General features: G+C 39.5%; 1 protein-coding gene across 2 annotated transcripts in view; it reads left to right on the plus strand.

The window, feature by feature from the left end:
• Positions 1-901: 901 nt before the first annotated feature.
• Positions 902-26,211, plus strand: part of si:dkey-240h12.4 (death-associated protein kinase 2) — a 48,318-nt gene continuing 23,008 nt past the window's right edge. The window contains exons 1-3 of one of the 2 annotated variants that reach the window (XM_036145655.1): positions 902-1,050; positions 9,765-9,791; positions 23,621-23,712. In XM_036145655.1, the coding sequence (XP_036001548.1) occupies positions 23,651-23,712 (62 nt within the window). In that variant the 5' untranslated portion in view covers positions 902-1,050; positions 9,765-9,791; positions 23,621-23,650. The remainder of the gene's footprint in view (positions 1,051-9,764; positions 9,792-23,620; positions 23,713-26,211) is intronic. The other variant, XM_036145654.1, reaches the window with a different exon arrangement.

Genomic DNA, 26,211 nt, shown 5'->3' on the forward strand with positions numbered 1-26,211 from the left:
TTTGTATATTGTTATTTATATATTTATAAATGTTATATATATTTAAAAAAATAAAATGCAAAATATTTCAGCACATGACTTTCTCAGGACTTGATACTTTTAGAACATAACATAAAAGTATATGGCATTTGACATTTTAAAAGTTTTAAGCCCCCCCCTGAACATGAGAAAATCCTCGTTATTCGATGCTGTAGCGCACATATTCCCTAGTTACTGGGGGAAAATAGGGAGTACCAATATGGCGGCTGGTGGCTTCAAAGCGACTCGTTCTAACAGCAGGCTATTAGCACTCCAGTGTATAATATAGCTCAGTGGTGGGGACATATTGTTCATGACAGGCATGTTTACACTTGACCTCTATAGCAGATAAACATTAGATTGCTTTGAAAGTCTGATCCCTGAACATTTCTCTGCTCTGGCCCACACTGTGAACGAATGAGCCGATGGGAGCTGCAGCGGGTCAGCGGGTCAGGCTGCACACCGATCTCCTGTACTGTCAATACAAGGCGTGCACATTTTAGGGACGAGAGACCCTGGATAATAATACTGGGGCTTTAAAAAAAAAAAAAAAAAAACACTAAAAAAAACATTCCAGGCTTGAGCCCCTAACACCTAACCCCTGCTCCGCCAATGGTTAACTTGATGTGAAAAGTGTTGACACCAGGAGTACCTACTATAAGATATGCAACAGGGAATTTGTACTTTTTTCTGGATGAATAAAGAAACAATAATAACTTATCGTGTAAGCTTCTGCATTTCTTTTAGGGTGTTTAAACATAAAGTCCCTGAGGTAGTCGCATTACTAAATAATTTTCTCTCGTATGTTTGTCCTTGATCTGCAGCCCTTTACTACCAACTGGTGGAGCTAATGCAGCAGCTCGCTGTTTTAGAATCTTTCCGCCGAAGCCGCAAAGAAGACGGCTGTTTTCCGCATTCCCTCCGCGCCCTGCTGCAGCTCCACAGCCGGGCCAGCACCGACGCGCCGCGGGCTGGGAGCTTCACATCCCACAGAGAGCAGTCCGTTCATCGGATCAATCCGGGTCTGTTACGGTGAGTGTTATTAATGTCAGCTCTTTGGGTCATTTATCAGACGTTCACTTCCTGACGTGTTCCCCATGGCCTCCTTTTAATCTGAGGAGCAAAAATGCTGTAATTTATCACATTTTTCCCAGCAATTCTCCACGGAGGGTGCGGTGTAGAAAATGCGGGAGGGGGTGGGGGTGCCTTCCGAATCAATGTTATAACGCGCATATATATATATATATATATATATATATATATATATATATATATATATATATATATATATATATATATATATATATATATGTGTGTGTGTGTGCAAACGGCACGGTGAATAGTCTCACCTTTTGACAGAGAAGAGAGCAGTAGCTGTACAGCAATTCAGTAAAGGCGTTTGCGTCCATTTATTTGCACTTGGGTTCAGTCTAGCTGAAACTTTCTTTCTTGACCATCTGCTTTGTTTTGTTGGATGATTCCATGTCCTAGGGGCCAATGGTTTTGTCATCACAGTTATACAATATAACATGTTCTCTTCTCTGATTGAATGAAAGAGCTTTATGTTGACTGGAAGAGGTCTCACTAAAAAAGCTTTCATATAGCACAAGGCGACAGGCCTTTTCTACTAGCCTACAGTAGACTTACAAAAGTTGTTTTTGAAGAAACACACTTAATAAGCCTCTGACTTGTACAATTGTTCAAGTATAAACTTTACTGAATAGTTATTTCACTTGTGAAATTGAGGACGTCAGAGTTCCAGACCACAGTGTGCCTGAGCCGTTTGTCACCTTATTCACATCAATAAACGTAGAAAGGGAAATACAGTCCTGTGTTATCTGACATAACTCACCTAATGAGGAAGTCCTTTCTTACTGCAATTCCTTTTTTGGCACAACTTTCTTTGTATTTTTCGAAAGCTACAGACAGCTCTATTTAAAGGACACGTAAGGGCTGAAATTTTCAGACCTTATGTGTATTTTGGAATTCAATTTAATTGAATTTCACAAAGCAACTATTAATCCAGTATTAACACAACACCACAAAACAGTAGAATACGCAACCACTCTGCACGGGCGCTGAAAACTAAAAATTAACTAGAAAAAGCTGTTCCTGCGAAACAGCTGTAAGAATGCTTTCCTGCAGAATGATTGAGCAGAAGATGCATAAGATCTTTGAAGAAGAGAAAAAAACTAGCTGAAATTAAATAAAAGAACCAATTTTAACATGAAAAACAACTGAAGGATTAGAAGAATGTTATGAAAAAACTGAACTAGTTGAAGATAGTTGAAGGATATTTAAAAGTTGGTATTAGTAGCAGTACTATCAGTAGTAGTAGTAGTATCAGCAGTAGTAGTAGTAGCAGTAGTAGTATCAGTAGTAGTAGTAGTAGTAGCAGCAGCAGTAGTAGTATCATTAGTAGTAGTAGTAATAATAGTAGTAGTATCATTAGTAGTAGTAGCAATAGTAGTATCAGTAGTGGTAGTAGTATTAGAATTAGTAGTAGTAGTAGTAATAGTAGTAGTGGTATCAGTTGTAGTATCAGGAGTTTCATTTTTTTAAAGAATTTGAAGAATTTGAAAAAAATAAGAATTTGAAGGAATTTGTAGTAGTAGTGGTAGTAGCAGTAGTAGCAGTAGCAGTAGTAGTAGCAGTAGTAGTAGTAGTAGTAGTAGTAGTATCAGTAGTATCAGTAGTTGTATCAGTAGTAGTGGTAGTAGTAACTATGTGAAATCCAAAAAGTGACAGAAAATTGACACATGCCTGATAATCACTGGAAAATTTACAAATATTTAGAGGAAGTGACTCTGCAAATTTCAGATTCCTACGTTCATCACAGCCCCTGCAGTGGGCGTCAAAAGGTACCATTCTAAGCAAAGGGAGGCTGTCCCTAACCTGCAGTAACCTCTGGCCAGCAGAGATCTGTTGTCATGGAAACTCACTCACACCTGCTGGTGTCCGTCTACTGCAGGCACAAACTTATGGTCAGAAGAGCTGTAATTGGAATAAAATGGCATCACTTTGCCTCAAACAACTCTGGATTTTTCGTCAACCGTAAGGGCTAGAGACGTAATTCTTTCTGCGTTTATTTCGGACCAGATAGGGGAACAAGACAAACTATCGCTTTTTTCTTGAAATATTTTAATGTAGGCGCAAAAAATCATGAAATAAAGGGGAATATTAACGAAAATTCAAAAATCCTCTAAAAAGGGTCCCGAACAAATCGCTCTAGCTGAAAAAGTATAGGAGATATCAAAATAATTCTTTCAGCGTGAGTATCAGCAGGCTTTTGAGGACTGTGGTGCTCATTTTTATGTTTGTACAAAAATCGGTGTAGGCATGGTGACGATGTAAAAAAGTGCATCATTTATAAGGATGCAGGTCCAAAGCGTTTTCAAGATTTTGCACATTCGCTACTCCTGAACAAATTGTTCCTTCGGCAAAACCGTAACAGTTATCGACAAAATTCCTTTTTTGTGAGTGCCAGAAGGGTCTGAACATGAATGTGTAAAAGTGTTATGCCTGTACATGAAACGGTTTAGGAGTAGCGACAATGTAGAAAAGTGCCTCATTTGGGGAGATGGAAGTCTGATCCTGTTTTAGCATTTTTCCAAAATGCTACTCCTGAACAAATTGTTCCTGCGGCAAAACCGTAACATTTATCGACAAATTTCCTTTTTTGTGAGTGCCAGAAGGGTCTGGACATGAATGTGTGAAAGTCTCATGCCTGTACATAAAACGGTTTAGGAGTTGCAACAATGTGAAAACATGTGTCGCTTGGGAATGTCAGGTGTGATTTTTCATCACACCTCCATAGAAAATCAATGGAGAGCTTTTAGGCTTCATGGTGCTCTGGGGTGATTTGCGAAAAATCTATAAATCCCACACCAATGAAGGTTACATTTCCAGAATCCAGACAAAAATTCCTATGTTTTGATGTATAATTTATGTGAATAGAGTGAAAATTGAGCGAGTGAGAAGAAGTTGTTCAGAGAAGGAAAATCTATAGAAACGCCAGAGTGGCCACTCTAAATGAATTCCCTAGCAACCATAGCAACGCATTAATTTTTCTGAATTTCATGAAAATGCTAAATTATTTTAAGGAGGTACTATATGAAAATGGTGAAGGACATGAAAAAGCTGAAGTAGCTGAAGATAGTTGAAGGTTATTTGATTATTTTAAAAGTTGAACCATTACCAAAAGACATAGCAGTAATGTCGTGAACGAGCTGAACGTTTTGATACAAAAATTGTTTAAATCGGTTGAAGTATGCAGGAGTAGTAAGATGCCGAAAAACGTACAGAATAATAATCAAGACCTGAAGGAACACAATAAGTGAGAATGCTATATAGCAGGGGTTTTCAATAGCGTGAGGCGCGCCTCCCCTGGGGGGCGCCAAAGAGTCACAGGGGAGGCGCATGAAAACACAGAAGAAGACAGCGCTGCCGCTCAACTCTGTGAAACTATGTAGCGATATTCGTACCTTCTGTTTGAGCGCGCAGAAACCAATCCAAGCGCGCAGTGAGACAACTCTCAACGCTCAAAACCGGTCTGGCACGGTCTGAAAAACTCTTCTCAACCCACTGTCCTCGCGGTGAGTTCCATCTCTGCTCGCGCGCTACTTTGCTCGCGCGCACCTGCTCATTCCACGCTCAACACCAGCTGTGCGCTCGCTCGGCTGTTAAAGGGGAAGTCCGGTCAACAAGGAAAAATCAGGGTATCATTAGCTATAACTAAAACTAATACGTTTGTGGTTATTTAATGAACTTATCTTTAATCAATAAGAAAATAAAAACATAAATTGTCGTCTGAATCACTGTGTATGGGGGCTGACATTACTGCCCATATTTGGGCAGTAAGGGGCGTTTGACATCACATCCTGGGGCGTGGAAAAGCGGAAGCGGCGACAGCATTTCTCTCCGCTTTCCATGCAAAGTCAATAGGAGCCGTTCTACATAGCTGCAATCATCAATAATTTTTTAGGATTTCCAGAAGACTTCACCACTGACATTCCCAAGAGCTTTTGCTGAAGAAACAATGCCCACGTGCATGGCCATCGGATGTTCCAACACAACTGGTAAAAGTAGAAAAAACATTGCTTATTTCAACTTCCCGATTCATGAGCCACCGGGCTCATTGCTGGATTGCCAACTTGAACAGAGCGGATTTGCCATCTAACTTCTGGCCAGAGAGAAAACATATCCTATGCAGCGGAGTGTGTGCGCACACACACTCCGCTGTGTGTGTGTGCGCGCGCTCTGCTGCAGCGCCGGCAAAGCCGTCCTGCGGCGGAGCGCGCGCACACACACACACACACACGCGTGTATACATATATATTGTAGGACCCGACTGAGTTTGCACTGGAAATGGGTACAGCTGGATTCCGTCAAAAGTCCGGTTTCTGTCAAGAAACTCTTCTAAAAAAATCCATATCGCTATCAGATGATGATAGCTCCACGGAGCTCCCATCACTGTCACTAAGTACTTCATCACTCTCTGCTTCGTACAGAGCACCAGTCGTCGCCATGTTGGAAAATAGTGCGCCGTGACAAACAGAGCGTTGAAACTTGCTCAACTGCGGGTCCGCCGAGTGACGTCAAAAAATGGGAGGTGACAGTACTATTCTTGACCAAGATGGATTCCTCCACATAAGCATGATTAAATGAAAATTATTCATAATTAAAAAAACGTATAATTTTTTGCACAGTATGTAGTAGTTTTATATTTAAAGTACTTTCAGCAGTTTGAATTCTGATTTTGACCGGACTTCTCCTTTAAAGCCAATCACAGACAGTTTTTCTTCCATCCAATCAGAGTATGGCTTCCAAATACTGCATTCAGATGAATTAAATCAAAATGCTGCAGCCTTTGGCAGAAATTACTAAACATCACCGAGGGATTGAAGAAAAACAAATAAAAAGTGTAATATTTTAGCCTAAAATATTTTAGGCTAAAGTATTTAGACTAAAATATTAGAGTTACTAAGTGAGGTGTGAAAAAGAGACAAAATGTTTTTGTCTCTTTTCTTTCCAGCTTCTGGGAGGTAATGCAAAATTTATTCTGATCATAATCATCATGAATGTCATCATTATTTAAAAAGCACTTTAACAGGAGGTAAAACAAAGTGCCAAACATCAGAAATACATCAGATAAGAGATAACAACTAATAAAATGCTTGTTTGTTAAAATAGCACTAGGTCTAAATTGTGTATAATTAGCCTAAAAAGTAGATTGGAATATGGAATATGTTGACATCTGTTAAATTCAGGTTATCTTTTTTATTATTATTTCAGTTGACGTCTCCTGTTGACGTGAGTTCAGTTTGACATTGGCATCTGTTTAGTTCAGTTTGTCTGCTGTTGAAAACAATTGTTTTTGAATTTGCTCTAATGACAGTTCAATTTTAAAACTAAGCCCTCTTTCCGTGATGTTTCAGTAAAAGTAGCCTGTAAGATGGAAATGGATGTATATTTCATGAATAGGCCTTTTTTATGAATGTACTTTGTTAAAATAAATACAATAAAAAACATGTGTTGGGCTATCAGTTGTTTTTGAAACACAGCATTCTAGGAACACAAAAGAAAGATGCATTTACTGCAGGGACCTGTGTGTGGTAGGTTTGTGGTTGGGGGGGGGGGGGGGCGGGGTTTTTTTTACCTATTCCAAGGGGAGGCTCACATTCAATGAATTTGAAAACCCCTGATGTATAGCATTCTCACTTGATAATGCTCATGGACTTCTGTGCATTTTAACTAACATAAACAATTCATGTTATTCACAATTGGCCCAAGAAATCTCATCAGCAACAAGAATAAAGTCCTTGTCGGCAATCTGCCAGTGGAGGTGTGAAAAGAAAGAAGTTATGTAACTCTAACCCTGTAGATTGGGTTGGTTGTGGACCATGTTGAGCTGAAACTCAGCCCTTTATTCAACCAACTTTTTTTACCAAAAGCTTTTTAAAAAGTGTGGTCTCTGAACTCTTTGAAGGGGGTGGGATTTGGTGACGAAGCATTTCTGGGTCTGCATTTGTGATTGGTTGGTAGCAGGGCTGTAGCAAGGCTTTAAAAAATACTGAGGTCCACCACTCATCATCATCAGTTACAGTGAAGACCAAAACTTGATTCAGATGGAAGTATTTATTTAAAACCTAACCCTGACTCTTGACTGTGTATATGACATGTATGTGTGTGTGTGGTTGCGTGTCAATCCATAAGCAGCGACATCATCTGAAGCAGCAGAGGACTGGGCGCAACCACGACTCACTGAAATGACACAAATTAGTTTATATGAATGTTCTTTGTTCACACTGCACACATATATTTGAAACAAGATTGTAGCATACGTTTTACATTTTTGTCAAATACAAGTGAGATCCTATTTTCTCAGCCATGTTCTTTCCTTCAGGGTCCTGTTCTCTCTTAATGTTTTTAACAAATCACTTCTTTGTCATGTCTCTCACATCCTCTTGTTCTCTCATCTATTCCCTCTATCTTTGTCCTTTTCCTCTCCTTGTCTTTCCTCGTTTTTCCTTGTTCTGCTGTGTTCTGACCTCACATGTTCACCTGTCTCTCCTGACAAATCAAAAACATAGTTATCCACCTGTCTCTATCTTTATAGTTCATTTTAGATTTGAGTCCCTGGAGTATTCTTCTAAACTAGCACATAAATAAAACATGCTTTATTGGGTAATATACATATTTTACAGTAAAGCTAATTTTGTATTTTATTCTTTGCAGTCTAACTTAGCCTGAATATCACTGTAATAACTTTACATCTATCCGTGGTTTAAAGTGGTAGTAGTAGTTTAAAGTGAATGTGATAAAGGCCATTCTGTTTTTTTTTTTTTGTAACAACACAGGGTCATAAGTCTCAGCTATGTGTCCTGGCCTGAGTGGATGGACAGCAGCCATATATTACCTTCATCACTTCCCTGTGTTTTCAACACACTCTTTCCCTCAAAGCTGAACTTTGTTTGTTGCAGCCTTTTCTTTGTCTGGATAAAATAAAGAAAATGATCCTTGTTCGTTTATAAAACTGGTTAAAAAAGTAAAATTTAAAAAGGAAGAAAAAACTTTTTTGTCTTGATTTAACAGGTGGAAACATTAGCTTTTGAAATAGAAACATCATTAGTTTATCATAGCTGCTCACAAAAAAACTTAACAACAATGTTATAAAGGGTGAGGACCATCCATCCATCCATCCATCCATCCATCCATCCATCCATCCATCCATCCATCCATTTTTTCAACACGCTTATCCCTGCTGGGGGTGGGAGGGGTGCTGGTGCTCCACTTATCTGGAACAAACTTCCAGAAGTGCAAAAAGCCTGAGTTCCTTTAAATCAAGATTAAAAACACATTTGTTTAGGATTGCCTTCGACTGTTCTAGTTAAACTGTTCTACCGAAACATCACTAGTTCAACTTTTTTAGTCCAGCTGTTCTTAATGTTCTATTTATGTTTCTACATTTTATTCCTACTTGCTTTTATTCTGTTTTACTTTTCCTATATTTTAATCATGTAAATCACTTTGCATTGTCTCTGTACTGAATTGTGCTATATAAATAAATTTGCCTTGCCTTGCCTATCTCCAGCTGTCAATGGGCGAGAGGCGGGGTACACTCTGGACAGGTCACCAGTCTATCACAGGGTAACACAGAGACAGAAAACCATTCTCGCACATACCTCAGGAGAATCTAGAGAGACCAATTAACCTAACAGTCATGTTTTTGGACTGTGGGAGGAAGGCAGAGTACCCGGAGAGAACCCACGCACGCACAGGGAGAACATGCAAACTCCATGCAGAAAGACCCAGGTTGGACTCTAACCCAGGAGTCTGCAAGGCAGCAGTTCTACTCACTGTGCAGCCCGGTGAGGACTAGTGAACTGTTATTTGGAGAAGAACGGAATTGAAGTAGAATATTTTTAGCTAGTTACCTCTCTTGGGTTTCACCCAGAGTGATAACTGAGAGTAGCTCTCTATACGTCACTGGTTTCACCGTCAGCTGCACCTTTTTTTTCCCAGGTCTTTATTTTAGTGGTAGGCTATGCAAAGCTGCACTCTTCTACGTAGACTTTGAGTTTGGCTGCCTTACACAGTTGCAGCGCCTCCTATAGTGACCTGGTGGAGCTACTCAGAGTACCACGCCGTTCGAGAGCGTTGTTCTGATAATTTCTTTTTTATATACACACCAGAAAAATACTGAGGTCCGGACATCGGTGTCCTCAATGGTTGCTGCGGCCATGGTTGGGAGGATGTAATGACTAGTATTAATCTACATGATTGGCTAGATTGCAAAAGGATGGAAACAGTTGTACTGAACTTTTATTGACCGTTTTTTCTATTGATCGATAAATATTGTTATTGAATTTGGCTCTTATGTGACAGACCAACCTTCTTGTGTCAGCCTGGGAGACTCATATTATGTTGTATAGTCGGTTTGGCTAGGAAGATAAGCTGTTGCGTTTTAGATAGATTTAGTTGGAGGTGATGTGCTTTCATCCATGTTGATTTGTCAGAGAGAAAATCTGTGATTCGTGCTGAGACCAAGTGACCATTAGGGGGAAATGACAGATCTGGGTATCATTAGCAGTGTTATGACAAGCTGTGTGATAGGTTGATATGGCCCAATGAGGTGGAGTATATTACAAACAAAAGAGGTCTCTGTACTGAGCCTTGGGTAACCGTTGTGGTGAGGTGTTGCGCTGCATAAGTGTTATTATTATTATACCTTTATTTTTTTACAGGATCATCACTGGAAACCGTGTGGGACGGTAAGGAAGCTAGTATTATTATGAATGTCTGACAAGTTCTTGTTTACAATGGCGGCCTGACAAGTGGAGTAACCACTTAGGAAAAGGGAAGTAGGGCAAAAATAAATACAATACATTAGTAATACATACATAAAATACAATACAATACAATACAATACAATACATGTGACTAAGCAAGGATACACTGAGTGACTGAGCAGTGAATTAGGATTCAAACCAGGAGTGTGTTTTCACCGTGATGCCCATGCTAGGGAGTAAAGACAAAAGGATACAGTGGTTGACCTTATCTAATACAGCCGAAGTCGAGCAAGGATAACTAATGAAGAACTTGGCTGTTACTCTGGCTTCTGTTCAAGCCAACACAGCAGTTTCAGGTTAGTGGCCACTTTTGAACCCAGATTGCTGTGGATCAAAGGGGTTGTGTTTTGAAAGGTATTCTTTCACTTGTGTGAAGTGGAGGAGATAAACCACCTGATAGTTCTCCATGTAAGTCGGAGGAAGGGAAGGTTTCTTTAACAGTAGTGTTATCCAAGCATGTTTGAGTGTGGTATGAAATTTACCCAATGTCAGTGTTATGCAATTACACCTGTTTGATTATCAAGATTATTATTAATTATAATTGGCAATTATAATTTAATAGTATATCATTCAAAATCAAAGAATAGTTATAACGAAATTATTTTAAATGGTTGTGATCAAGGGCTATGAGCCTGTAATGATTGCCACTAACAATTGGCTTATTAATTAGCAGTTTTTAACTTATTTATACCGGAAAAGGGTTTTCTAGCCAGTTGTTGACTGGGTTATACTTTTCCAGCAAACGTTGATAATTTTAATTATAATTGCAATTGGAGTTTTAACCAAAAGGAGATAATTCTGTAACTCTTAGAGACCATTCAATTTCTGACTTAAAATAATCACAAACACCTACGATTTCGCTAGTTGTTTTATATTATACTTATAATTCCCTGTTATAAGTCAATCACAATGGATTAATTATGAGGTAGCAATGTGTAATCAATTCACATTAGATTAGGAATCTTATTGACATTAATATTGACAATCAACATGTCAGCACTTTGAGGTAACAGCATTAAAAGAATTCTGGCGAAATAGCTTTGAGGTAGTAAAGCTAGTATAACAAAACAGGCCTGTGGCTAAGACGGGGAGCACTTCTGGCAAAACTATCCACTAGCAATGTTAGTTCAGGCACGATTAGCTTCTAACTCGTTCTAATTAGGCTTCAAGAAGGCCACTCCTGATAAAATTACTCCCAACACCTATCCCACTCCCATTCAGAATGACTCCCACTCCTGCGCCATTCCCATTCTTGTTGTCGTTATTAAGTCTTCTGGGAATACATGAGACGTGAATTTCTATGAAGGACCAGTTAAGTATTTAGCTGTAGTAAAGGCCAGTTAAAGTAAAAGGAATAACAATAATAAATAAATAATAAAAATAACAAATAAGGAAACAGACCATGCTTATCTTAGTGGAATAAACAAAATGTACAATGTTGCCTTTTAGTAATTTATTAAGTAATTGTTTCCTTTGAACATTGAAGTTACTTTTAAGTTTCAAATTGCTGAAACTATAGAGACATGCACCTAGTAAGAGATCTATACTCAATTAACAAAAAAGTACATAAAGGCATTACTTTCACAATTTATATAATGTACCTCAATGGTTCAAAAACTCAGTTTTGTAAAATAAAAAGTTGCATATGATAAACATATTAGTATTTGCCCATTTGCAAGAAATGCATTTTGCTATTTACTATTGCTCTGTGAGTGCTCTGTTCATGCTAGTGTTAAGGCCCGTTTACACTACACCTAAAAACCGAGCCATGCCGAGACCAGTCCGAGCTTGGATCAGTTACCCAAGACAAGCCGACCCGTTTACACACCAAGCTTATCGCGGTTCCTTGGTTGCTCCTCGCCTCCTAGTGGCGACCTGCGGTACTACTGCTCTCTGAGATTGAAGGCGGAAGCAGCAAAACAAAACAGCGGCACCCGTAACATTTAGGATGTTATGCTTGATATTGTGATATTTCGGTGTTTGCGGAGAGTCAGGGGAAGAAGGCAACCATTGGTGAATTTACTTGAGAAAGTTGGCTTTTTGGGAAGTGGATGAGACAAACGAACGTCTAATAAGGATTTACAGACGCCGGAAACAATGACAGACGCTGAGGTTCATTGCGCTGCTAAGCAGAATCATCACTGGAAACCGTGTGGGACGGTAAGGAAGCTAGTATTATTATGAATGTCTGAAATTTGTCTGAATGGAGTGTGAATCGGGACGTTCAGCCAGACTGCCAGAAAACCTGTGGACAATCAGCTGACTGTAAGGGCATGACGCGGTCTGCTCATGCGCTCTTTATCAGAAAACCGGGCCAGAAAAAAAAACAGGCCTAGACCTGCTCAGGAACTGGTCTGCAGTTAGAGCGGTCCGGTTATGTTTAGCGCGGTCCGGTCCAGTCTGCTGACCATTTACACACAAGAGTTATCTCGGTTACCGAGCTCGGACTGGTCTCGGCTCGGTTAAAAAAGTGTAGTGTAAACGGGCCTAAGTCACCCTCTTTCTCCACCCAGCCTGTCATTCTCACCTCTGTCCCTAATGTTTCTATTACCCCGTTTACACTTCCCTTTTTTAACCATGCCAAGACCAGTCAGAGCTTGGTAACTGAGATAACTTTCAAGTGTAAATGGATCGCAAACCGAACTGGACCGTGCCAGACAACCGGACCGCGCTAAATCTAGACCAGTTCAATAGGTGGGCTCGGCCGGCTTTTTCCCTGGCTCGGTTCTCAGATAACAAGCAGACCGCATCATCTCCTTACAGTCAGCTGACTAATTTTGCAGTTTCAGACATTCATAAAAATACTAGCTTCCCTATCGTGCCACACGGTTTCCAGTGATGATTCGCTTAGCAGTGTGATGAACCTCAACGTCTGTCGTTGTTTCCTGCGTCTGTAAGCCCTGATTAGATGTTAGTTTGTCTTATCCACGTCCCAAAAGCCAACTCCATCAAGTAAATTCACCAAAGGTTGCCTTCTTCGCCTGACTCTCCGCAAAAAGCAATTATAACCAAGCATAACTTCCTGAATGTTACGGGCGCCGCCATTTTGATCTGCTTGAGTCCCTCCTTCAATCCTAGAGAGCAGTAGTACCGTATATCGTCACTTGGAGGCGAGGAACCGTGCTAGGGTGATGTGTAAACGGTCGTCAGAACCGAGCTCGGCATGGTTAACTGATCCAAGCTCGGCCCTTGCTCGGCATGGATCGGTTTAACAAGGGTAGTGGAAATGGGGCTTATGAATACTGCCAGGTTGTTGATGACCTCCTTATACTGACCAGGGAGAGTTTTCCTCAAGAAACTCCTTAAGCTAGGTGAGAAAGCTGTGGCTAGCTTTCTCCTCCCCTAGCTGAAACTTCACGTTCAGCTAGGGGAGGAGGAGGGAAATCACATGATGATAATATATGCAACATCATTATTATGGAGCACGAGTTCTTAGGCAGACAAGCAATGTGCTTGATTTTACTCATGGAGCAGTTGTGACCTAAATTTAATCTTGGACAACATCAAACACGCAATTCTTTTCTTGTGTTTATTTGTCTGTTATTGGATAGGACCAAGCTCCTGTCAGCAACTTCAGTCACCCCAACCGTAACAACAAAAATTACTAATGTATTGTATTACCTCTTTCATAACCGCGCCGTCTCCATCTTGGATCGACAGACCCCTCTGTAGAGTCGCCTTGGTTGGGAGAACGAGGTAAAGGGTAGGTGTCTGCTCAGTAGAGAGGTGTCTGGTAGCCTCATCAAAACGTTTCAGGAGTTAGATGATGTCCTCAAGCCGATTGCAATCTATGTTGTTTTAGGTAACGGAGCTCGTTTCGGCGGAGCAGGATCTCATGAAGCTTACCAGACCTCAGAGCATCATTAACAGATTGGAGCATTACTAGTCTGGTATTCCACCTTGTCTCCACAGCTTGCTTCAATGACTGGTCCAGCTCTTTTTGTAACTTTGAATTCAAAGAGGAGAGACAAGGTTCCACTGATTACAAATTGCGATTTGTTGGTCTTTTTTGGAAAAAAAGTATTTCATTGGATTTCATAACTAGATACAAGACAATATTTGATGTTATCTTACCCTGCTCTTTTGAAGTGTGTGACAAGAGTCAGTTTGATGATCCTAATGTGGACTGGGTTGTCTTCATCCAAGTGGTCAAATACAAGGTTTAAGAGCAAGTTGACATTATGGCCAGCACAGGAGATTCTGACATTATCCTTGTAAGGTGCTGTTACATTGGAGCCATTATCTGTCACAAAGACTGTGTCCTTGCTTAGGGTGCCAAATTCCTGTTAGTAATTCTTTTTTTTACAAAGACAAAACATAAAACCTTAGCAAATAGAAGCCCAGACATAAGATCATCATATAACAGAATGATAAATAATCATGTATTTGTACAGAACATATAACTATGAATTCAATAAATTCATAGTTATATGTTGTGCAGTTACACACTGTTTAAAGTTATTTAATGTTTAATAAATAACTCTGTCTGTTAGGTATGCTCCGGTGAATATCAGCTCAAGAACTGATATTAGGACAATAGTTGAAAGGGGTGATTCGAGCACTGGCGTTCTTTTAACAGCAAACCGTGCACACATATAAGGAGTGACAACTTCTCTTCAAGTTCAAGAATTTATTAACAGAAATAAAATGAACATCCAGAGAACATCATTCTATAATGCTGTTTATCTGAATTAACACTATATTTCAATCAACAAATCCTGTCTATTAGGCTAGTGAAACTTAACTAACACTACTAATCAAAATGAAGATAAAAAAGAAGCTAAGAAACTATGTACACACAAAAGAAACAAAAGACAAAATAAAATGGTTGATCATCATCATCAGCATAATTCAGTGAATCCTGGTTCACTGCAGATCTCAGTTAAAGTACCAAAGTTCATCTTAAAGAATGTGAATTGAGGTTAAATTAGCTTAACTAATTCAGAACAACATTTGGTATGTGTTTCAACCCATTCACAATGTAAATCCTGAGTTAAACAAAACACTATTTGATGAAATAACATTTTAAAGAAATAATTTCTCAGTAAACATTACTAAACTTCTAGAACGCTGGGTTTTATTAATGCGATTATACCTCAGGGAGGCTAGGTGACGCTGTGGCGATTGGTTGCTAAAATCGGCTAGTCTAAAGTTATACAAAACACCTTTAAATCAACATTAATATTCCATATTCTTGCGGCAATAACGCTCATAGCACTATCAAACAATAGTGGAGCGAATCGAAACAAACCTTATGTTTGAAACAAATCTAAGTCGAGCATCCTGGAAGTTATCTGGAAGCTAATAGCATTTATGCTGGCAGACATTCGGCGCTAACTTTAAAAAGCCAGTCGTAATGAGTGGACCGGATAACACAAACATCAATATCCCATCAATGTATAAAACCCTTGTGGAGATAACGTTTGTTATAACCATAAAACACACTGGAATTACATCGGCAATGACATGGTTCGAAGAATGCTAAAGGTAGCTACTCTGTAAGCTCCACATGTTTCAAAAACACAGTGAAAACGCATTAAGTAAACCTTCTAAATAAACTATTTAACTTTCCCTGTCGGTGCCTCTGTGTCAGTTAGGTTCACTTTGGGCATCCAGTTGGAAGCAGTTGAAACAGGCAGGATAAAGGCTGATTCTCTGATCAGCGGCATGCGGCTAGTAGGCAGCTTTGGGCTAGCCGGAACGTGGCGGTTGGAGCAGGCGGCTCCGGATCGTAGTCGAGTCCTTGACCCGGGTTGCAGCGTGCAATTTTAGCTTAGCTTTTGCTCTCAGCTTGGGAAAATGGTTGCAGGCAGGAGGCCGCTCCGCTCCTTCTCGAGTCAGCTTCCTGCAACAGCCGAGGAATAATTCAATTCAATTCAATTTTATTTATATAGCGCCAAATCATGAAACATGTCATCTCAAGGCACTTTACAAAGTCAAGTTCAATCATATTATACAGATTGGGTCAGATTATACAGATTGGTCAAAAATGTCCTATATAAGGAAACCAGTTGATTGCATCAAAGTCCCGACAAGCAGCATTCACTCCTGGGGAAGCGTAGAGCCACAGGAAGAGTCATCTGCATTGTACATGGCTTTGCTGCAATCCCTCATACTGAGCAAGCATGAAGCGACAGTGGGAAGAAAAACTCCCCATTAACGGGAAGGAAAACCTCCGGCAGAACCGGGCTCAGTATGAACGGTCATCTGCCTCGACCGACTGGGGTTACAGAAGACAGAACAGAGACACAACAAGAGAAACAAAAAAGCACAGAAGCACACATTGATCTAGTAATCTGTTCTACATTAGATGGTAGTAGCGGGTGAGCCGTCTTCTCTGGATGATGTCACAGTTAACAGAACGCCAGACCAGGTGTACCTACTATGAAGAGAAAAGAGAAAGAACAGAAAGTTAAAGCAGAAATGACAACACATAATGCATAATTGAAGAACAGTAGAACTCAATAGAGTGAGAAAATTAGATCCTGAAATACTCCAGTAGCCTAAGCCTATAGCAGTAAAACTATAAAGGTAACTGAGAGTAACATGAGCCACTAGTTATAATTTTTGTCAAAAAGAAAAGTTTTAAGCCTAGTCTTAAAAGTAGACAGGGTGTCTGCCTCACGGACCAAAACTGGGAGTTGGTTCCACAGGAGAGGAGCCTGATAGCTAAAGGATCTGCCTCCCATTCTACTTTTAGAGACTCTAGGAACCACCAGCAGACCTGCAGTCTGAGAGCGAAGTGCTCTGTTAGGAACATACGGGGTAATCAGAGCTCTGATATATGATGGAGTTTGATTATTAAGGGCTTTATACGTTAGAAGAAGAATTTTAAATTCTATTCTTGATTTAACAGGAAGCCAATGAAGGGAAGCTAAAATTGGAGAAATATGATCCCTCTTGTTGATTTTCATCAGAACTCTTGCTGCAGCATTTTGGATCAGCTGAAGGCTTTGAACTGCATTTTGTGGACTTCCTGATAGTAAAGAATTACAATAGTCCAGCCTTGAAGTAACAAATGCATGGACCAGTTTTTCAGCATCACTCCTGGACAGAATGTTTCTAATTTTGGCGATATTCCTGAGGTGAAAAAAGGAAACTCTGGAAACCTGTTTAATATGGGATTTAAATGACATGTCTTGGTCAAAAATAACACCAAGATTTTTTACTTTATTACCAGAGGCCAGGTTTATGCCACCCAGATTAAGTGATTGATTAAGAAGTTTATTTTTTGAGGACTCTGGCCCAAAGATTACAACTTCTGTCTTGTCAGAATTTAGATGCAGGAAATTTAAAGTCATCCAGCTTTTGATGTCATCAAGACATGACTGCAGTCGAAGTAATTGATTGGATTCATCAGGATTTATGGATAAATATAGCTGAGTATCATCAGCATAACAGTGGAAATTAATCCCATGCTGTCTGATAATTTTGCCTATCGGAAGCATATATATAGTAAATAGAATTGGTCCAAGGACTGAACCCTGTGGTACTCCACAGGTGACCCTAGAGTTTGAGGAAGATTTATTATTAACATGAACAAATTGGAATCTGTCTGACAGATAAGATTTATTAAAAACACAAGGCTGGTTTCGGCATAGACGAATTGTTACTCTAGCGTCTGGTTACGCAAAAGTTAGACTGCAGACTTAGCTTCGATTCAACCGCAGTTCTCCAAACCCAGTCAGATCCTCTGGATGATGAGAGTTCCCCCCTATGCTGTGTAGCAGCGGGAAACGAGAACGATTGTCTGTGGGAGCTTGGCTTTATAGCACGGCACCCTGCTGAGGGGGGCAGTATCTGGTGCCCGTAAAAGTCTGAAATTCTGCATGGCTTGATGGCACAACAATTGATAAACAATATTGTCACTTATCTATATATTAATTGTGAGAAATCTGTTACTGTTGTTTCTCGCCGGTGCTTGTGGGTGTTTTATATATATTATATTCTGTACATTGTTACCTGCTGTTTCTTACCACTGCCCAAGGACGACAGGTGAAACCTGGATAAAGTTGTTTAAAATAATTTTAAGCCTGGCATCCACTTTGCATTTATGTTGGAAATATTTAGGGGCTTATTGGTTAATTTATTTATGAAGCAGGTGATTTTCACAAGGGCTCTCCTTTACTTGTACCTTTTTAACTATACTCAGCTGGCTAGGTTAGCGCTAGCAGCCTGATAAAAGCTTTGTGTAAAACAGCACAACAAGCTTTGATTCAAACTTACCAGTATGAAAATGTCCATGAACAAACACATATGCCGGGATATGGTGTTGAAAGTGGTGTTTGGTCGTCTCTGGGCTGCTATGTAGGGTGCATTCGGCACATTTGTTCCGTGCTCCTTGGGTTTGATTCCATGTTGGTGAACTGAATCTTTTTACTGAAGCGATCGTGTGAATGAGTGTAACAGTTAATGACACAGCCTTATTGCATCAGCTTTTAACTTTTTAAAAAACAAAAGAAGAGAAAATAAATATAGCGTTGTGGATGATGGGGATATAAACAAATGAAATCTGGTTTCCCGATGTCTGGGTAACCTACAATGCTGTACGGTTATTACACGTTTCTCAGCCCCATAGTATCCAACCTGTCAGCCAATAAAACAGGGACGAGACCTCGCTTCAGTACAACTTCCTCTCTGATTGGTCATAGCGTCTTGCCTTTGTTGATTTCACTGAAGCAAGGAATTTACAAAACTTAATTTTTCCTTAATATCATTGGGCAGCTAAGTTGATGGAAATTTATTATTTCTCGGGTGAAAAAAAAGATTCAGGGCTTGATTAGAAACATTTGAGGTAGGGCTGGACGATAATTCAATAACAATATATATCAATCAATAGACTTATATCGATGATAGAAAAAAAGGTAAATAAAAAGTTCAATAGAATAAAAGTTTTCCTTTCTTTTGCATTCTAGCCTATCATGTATGTTAATATTACAGTCATTACATCCCCACAACCAATCAGAAACACTGACCCAGGAACGCTCCGCCCACTTCAAAGAGTTCAGAGAGCACATGTTCTTTTTTATTTTTTAAAAACTGGCAGTTTTGGTAAAAAGTTGGTAGAATAAAGGGTTGAGTTTGAATTCAGTGTTTGTGTGTTCTGCATCTAAAAATAGGTAATTAAAAAGAGCATAAAATAACCAGGGCTGCACTTAAAATATATGTTTTTAATTTGTTGATAATTATCGATATCGATCAATATTATTTCTATTTTATCGATATGCTTTTTTTTCTATATTGTCCAGCCCTAATTCGAGGCTACAGCCGGGAATGCCCAGGCCAGGCGACGCCACTGCTCACAAGCAAAGAGTAGCAGAGAGTGTTTTCCAATGCTGCTAAACAGCGGGCAAAAGAGTGTTTGTCCATGGCCAAGGGGTGTGGCGTCCTGCTGTAAGAATAGTCCCCTGAGGACCTGTACAAGTCTCAGATTTCCGTAGCTTTAAACTTTAGTTTGATTTTATTCCTCATGACTTGATTGCACAACAATTGATTGTAAATGATTATGAACAAAAAACTTTACAATAATGTTGCTTAAGTAAAGGTTTAATAACAGCTACTTTAAAAACCTGTGGTACATATCCATTTACTAAGGATAGATTAATCATGTCCAAAATAGGGCCACTGATCAAAGGGAATATGTCTTTAAAAACAACTTGGTTGGGATTGGGTCTAACATACAGGTAGAAGGTTTAGATGAAGCTAAAATTTTAGCTCTGAATTAAACCAGGGAGCCAGCTTCCTGTGAATAATCACCTTCTTTTTCAAGGGAGCTACATTGTCTAATGCAGAACGCAATGAGGAAGTCACACTGTTAGCAAAGGTATCGATTTGTGAATGGGAAGAAACAGCATTGCTGCCATCTACAGGGCATTTCTGCAATACTGAGGATATTAAAAAGGGGACAGACTCTTTTAAGTTTTATCCGATAAAGATGTACTATAATGGAACCCTCTTTCGGGGGTGGAGAACTCAGTTAGATTAAACTCAAATGTTATTAAAAATGATCAGACAGGACAGGGATGTGAGGAAATACTGTTAATTATTCACAATCAATGCCATATGTCAGCACAAGGTCTAAATTATGGAGCCAAGAGTGCGTCGGTTTATGCACATTTTGAGCAAAACCAATTGAATATAGGATAGTTTTAAAGGCTACACTAAGGTTATCACATTCAGTGTCAACATGGATGTTAAAATCACCCACTATAATCCTTGTCAGTATTTAACACCAAATCGGATAAGAAATCTGACAACTGATCCAAAAACTGAGTGTAAGGGCCTGGTGGACGATACAAAACAACAAACAGAAGAGGTTTTATTGCTTTACAGTTTGGATGAGGGAAACTGAGGGTTAAATGTTCAAAAGAACTGTAGTTATTAGTTGGCCTGGGACTAATTAATAAATCAGACTGAAAGATGGTTGCCACTCCTCCTCCTCTTCCCACAGATCTGGGAATGTGGAAATTTGAATAACTGGAGGGAGTTTAATTATTTATACTAACGTAGTCCTCTTGTAGCCAGGTTTCTGTGAGACAAAACAAATCAATCTGATTATCAGAAATCAATTCAGTAACTAACAAAGTCTTTGGAGGAAGAGACCTTATATTTAATAGACCACTTTTAATTATTTTATTTTTTGGTTCAAAGTGATCCGTATGGATTTGTATTAGATTTAGATTTTGTCCTTAGGTGTGAGTGTGTGCGTGGATGGTTGTTTGTCCTGTCTGTCTCTGTGTTGCCTTGCGACAGACTGGCGACCTGTCCAGGGTGTACCCCGCCTCTCGCCCAGTGGATGCTGGAGATAGGCACCAGCAACCCCCGTGACCCCATGAGGGATTAAGTGGGTTGGAAAATGGATGGATGGATGGATAATTATAAGAAGGCTGGAACTAATCAGGGCAAGGGAAGTGACTGACAGAGAACCGACCTGATAGGTTGGTGACTGCTGACAGGGGAGTGACAAACTGATTGGGTGATAACAGGGAGGTGAGCTGGCAGGTGAACAGAATTGAACTAAAAGCTTGCAGAATTGGTAAAACAGAATTGGTAAAATAGAAAGAAGTACAAAACAAACCAATAACAAAACCCCAAATCATGACATTTTAAACGCTCAAAGGGATTCACTATTGAAGCTCCATGGTTGTAGCTGATGTAAAGTTTATTTTATTAAATCTTAGCCAAATAGTAAGACACTGGGGACCGGATAATTAAGTTGGGCACAAAATAGATTTAACAAATTTATTAAAGGAATGCGTAACTGGACAGGTAGCAGCTGGAGCACACACTGGAACCACTTCTTGGGTTCTGGGAAGTGAGACTGATCCGACAGAATGATTCCTTTGGCTCACAGGGAAACAGATAATTGGCTGAGGTTTCCAGTAGGGTAGAGACAAAGATGAATCCAGAATCCAGGCGAGAGAATTGGCAACGGGCAGCACACTCCAGACAGCGGTTTCCAGGCAGGGCAGAGACAGGAGGCAAATGTGAGGTCCAGGCTTAGAGTGGTTAACAAGGACAGAATAATCCAGACAAGGACAGAGGCAGGCAGGCTTGGTCAAAAACAGTTCAGGTAGTCATGGTCCCGATACAGAAGTCAATTTGGAGTGTCCGACAAGGGCAAAGCCACAGGCGAAACTCCCCAAGACAAACTGTCAGGCAAACAAGGAACGCTGGATGGTCTACTCACACGGAGGCTTTCAAGAATCTGGCAGCAACACACTGGCTGAGGCAGGCATATATAGGCAGAAGACCAGGGGCAGCCACAAAGGTGATTAATACAGCTACAGGTGTTGCTTATCAGGTTAATCATAGGCGCAGCGCAAAGCAGGCAAGCGATGACATCACAGTCACTGCAGTAACTCAGGCAAAACAGCAGCAGACGTGGTGCTCATAACAAAGATTTCTTTATTCAAAAGATGATAAAAGCTTTCCAAACATTTGATTATTTAAAATTGGTTCTGTCCTTTCATGAACCTGTTCTGTTTTACTGCATCTTTCAAGCCCTTTATTTTACTTATGAACAAACTATTTTCGTTTGGCCCGCCAAAAATAATCAGTTGTTATTCCCCACTGAGCATGGAGCCATTAAGCACTTTCTGTAGAGAGCGTTAATTGTGGTATTTAAAATATAACATGGAGCCTTGTCCTGGACCTTGCTCTCATCTTTTGTCCTGTTATTAGTATTACTATTTCAGTTATTAGAACTGTATACATAAAATGGTGTGTTTCACCTTCAGTGTAAGTTTGGCCTTGTTTAATTGTCACATTTATTTCCAGCACAAAATATCAAGCTATTGTTAACTATTTGGTTTTTAACTCTGCCAACCCAAAGGACCTAAAACATTTTAAAGAAGAAGTCCGGTCAAAATCAGAATTCAAACTGCTGAAAGTAAATATAAAATTATTACATACTGTTCAATAAATGATAAGCTTTTTTTAATTACCGGTAATATTAATTTCCATTTGAATATGCTTTTATGGAGGCATCCATCTTGGTGAAGAACAGTACTGCCTCTTCCCAGATTGTGACGTCATATCGCGGGACCGGCTGTTGAGCAAGTCCCAATGCCCTATCTGTCCCCTTGTAAATAAATATCCGTTTTCACGCCGAAATATTTTTTTTAACCTCTTAAACAAAGATAGACATGGTATTAAGCATTTAAAGTTAAATTTATACAAATTTTACATTTTAGAGACATAAAAAGAAAACAAATAAGCATTAAAGTACGGTTTATGGGTTGGGTTCTGCAATGTTATACGATGAGTATAAAACTCATCTCTAGAACCAATCTCTGCTCAAAATGGTGATGTGCACCGCCTAATCTACTTTCAGCAGTTATCATCAGTTATTGCAACCGTAAACTGCAGAAAATACGGGAAGAGCGGCTCTTTCTGAGTTTACTCTCTGCTCCTGTCAGGATGAGCTCCAGTGCGTTATGAGGCGGAGGGATATTTCGGCGTCACTTAGTTTAGAGCCAAAACAAGCCACTTCACTTTCAAAAACAAGCCCAAAAAAAACCTGCAACCCGCAACTCATGAAATTTACAAGTGACTTTAGAAAAAATAAAACCAAAGTCGTATCAAACAAGTGGGCTTCACAACAGTGAGCATGCTTTCTAAGTGTGTCGTATCACTCCGCCCCTCTGGTCGGGTAAACAACTGTCTCCGCAAATTCTACATTATAAAAAGGAAAAACCTACCGAAAATTTTCGCTCTCATGTCATCTTGAAGACATTCTTCTTCTAAATGTTGGCTACAGACAGTGTTTTCTCTCTGGCCAGAAGCACGATGGCAAATCCTCTCTCTTCAAGTAGGTAATCCAACAACAAACCCATGGTGGATCATGAATTGTAAAGGTGAAAAAACAAATGTTTTTTCACCTTTAGTTATAGTACATCTTTATGGGCAATAATGGCCTCCCTCATGCACAGTGATCGAGACGACAATTTATGCTTTTATTTTCTTATTGATTAACGCTAAATTCATTAAATCACCACAGACGTATTAGTTTTAGGTATAGCTAATGATCCACTGATTTTTCCTTGTTGACCTGACTTCTCCTTGAACAAGTTTTAAATAAGAGGTCATAGAGTAGTATGTCCAAATGACTCTGTGCATTGTATGATTTTGTGAAGAACTTATTTTTTTGTGTAACATTTAATTTTTTTAACTCACCATTAGGTCTATTTTTGGAGTTTGTGTTATGAGGTTCATAACAAACTTAAAATTGACTGCTTTATTTTCTGCAGTGAACAAGGACGCATGTGAAGCGAATCAACATGGCCCAATTCAAGCCTGAGAATGTGGAAGACTTCTATGAGATTGAGGAAGTTCTGGGAAGGTACTGATATATATATATATATACATTACATTATATTATATATCTGTCTGTCTATCTATCTATCTATCTATCTATCTATCTATCTATCTATCTATCTATCTATCTATCTATCTATCTATCTATCTATCTATCTATCTATACTATAAATATTTTAATGTTTGGGAGTTTCAAGGCAGGTTTACTTTCAAGCAGTTCAGACATGTTAATGTATAAAGTATTAGGAACTACCTGGACCTTTACAGAACGGGTAAGAAACAGCCACTTAGCATAAGAAACATAAGAAATAAACATTAATTATCTAAAACACCGTTCCAGATACTGTTTGTAAATCCTGTATATTTGAGCATTCCTTTCTTCAGCACAGATAGTTTAATTAATGTGAAATGAACAGCCTGGTGCACGGCTTAATTTTATTTAACTTTTATTTCCAACAAAAAACAACAAGTTATTACATTAATTATAATAAAGCGATGTATTTATAATTATAGTTATAATAAAGTTGTCTAAGACATTTCTAATGGTATAACAAAGGTGAGAGTTGACATTGTTTATTATCATGACAATTATTTAAAGAAGTTATTATTTTCATCTGAAGAGATTTGTGAAAAGTATTAAATTCTATTACATTCACGTCTAGTGATCATGAAGATCATAATGTTTTCCCACCTAGCCTCTCACTCCCACCCTTACCTTAACACCCCGCCTCCATGACGTTCATGGTGGTCACCCATCTAACCACTGCCCTAGTAAACCAGGGCGAAAAACATAGAGCAATTTTTAGCCCCTGTATTATCCATGGTACAAAAGTTAAACTGAATACAACCATTCTTTGATTAGAGCAATGTCACAAAGTTATTCATAAAGCAATTAAAGCCTATTTAAACACTGCTGCTGAGGACAGAAACTCACATTTTATGCTCCTAAAGAAATCCTATCACTGATGCTTTCTTCTTGTTCTTCTGTAACTGATTCTGCTCCTGCACTCAACTTTTCTCCTGTGAACTAGAATAGTCCTTGGTGCTGTTAATGCTATTGGGACAAAGTTTTCCAACACCATTTTAAACCAACTACAGACTGAACATCTTATCGAGAGTAGTATTAAGCTGATGTGTGAATGTCATCACCTGGATACTTCCAGTGACCTTAGTACCAGTCACCTAAGAATAACTCTGTAATGAGTTGTAATCGTGCAGTACTGGTCTTTTTGTGTGTGCATGTTGGAGGTTTTAGAACAGGTTGAATACTGTCCATTTATCACTATTACTTACAGGTTTTGGTTTGGAGATGATGGTCAGTTCTTGAGGAAATTTTAAACCTAATTGCCACGGCAGAGTAATGCCTGTATGTCAGTGTAACTTATTTGAAATAAGCTTCTTGCTGAGTTCAGATTGTCTAAACTTTATAAATTCTAGCGATACAGTAGCAATAAACTGTTATTTGACTAAACTTGTAATAGTTGCAGGTTTTATATTATGTTTTGTATGCTGTAAGCTCGGGGCAAAAAATTACCCCTAGAAACCCACACTCAAGCTCGGACTTTACCAAGCACTTACTGGGGCAGCAGCCCCGGTCCGGGGCTTTGAGATCCCCAAATACTATTTTTTCATTTTTACAAAATGAATGAACAGCCTGAGAATGCCTTCATTTTATCACTTGCTAAGAGGATGTTAACCATGTCAGTGAGTGTTGTAATTTGTTTTGCAGACATCTGTCATGATTGATTAATGTTTACTGGTCAAGGTTTAACACATCGTGTGCCCAGGGATTCATTTGTCATAATGGCGGACAACGATAATATGACAGTAGAGCACAGAAAAGAAAGAAAAAGAGGGACACGACAAAGATGTGATTAAGAAAATGTCCAAGCTGACAGGCTTTTTAACACCACTTTGTGGAGTCTTCTCAAAATGTTAGCCTTGCTAATGTCAGGATTTTGTGGATTGAACCCGAATTCAGCCACACACAGAGCCACAATTAAAGAGTCTTTATTGAAGGGTTTGAGCAGTGGATGAAAAACCAGGAGACTGTACCAGACTGTAGCATGTGTGAGAAGATGGCTGGAGCTGGACGGTGGAGTTGAGGCTTGGCAGACGAAAGGCGAGGGTGAGGACAAGGAGCACATGAAGCTGAAGATTGAGGGCATCGAATGTCTGAAGACGGATCAGTCGTGGGGAACAGACTGAGGAAGTTTATATTGGAGAGCTGGCCGGTGTATTTAGTCCAGGATAACTAGAGCAGCAGGTTAAACAGATCAGGCTTGGAGTGGGACTGAGCAGAGTGGAATGATCCAGAACTGTCCATGGCGAAGCAGGAGGAACTGATCCCTGACAGCTAATACCGACACTGTGATTCAGCCAGAACCTGGACTTTTGGTTGAATCAGTGGCTGATCTGGAGCCTGCAGAAACAAAGACGGCGGAGGGTATAAACTTCTTTGGCTGCATAACCATGGATGATCCGTACAGTACTGGTCCTGCCCATTGCCCAAAATTTGATGAGT

This window comes from Fundulus heteroclitus, chromosome 13 (assembly GCF_011125445.2).
Source record: "Fundulus heteroclitus isolate FHET01 chromosome 13, MU-UCD_Fhet_4.1, whole genome shotgun sequence".
In the NCBI taxonomy this organism is placed as follows: domain Eukaryota; kingdom Metazoa; phylum Chordata; class Actinopteri; order Cyprinodontiformes; family Fundulidae; genus Fundulus; species Fundulus heteroclitus.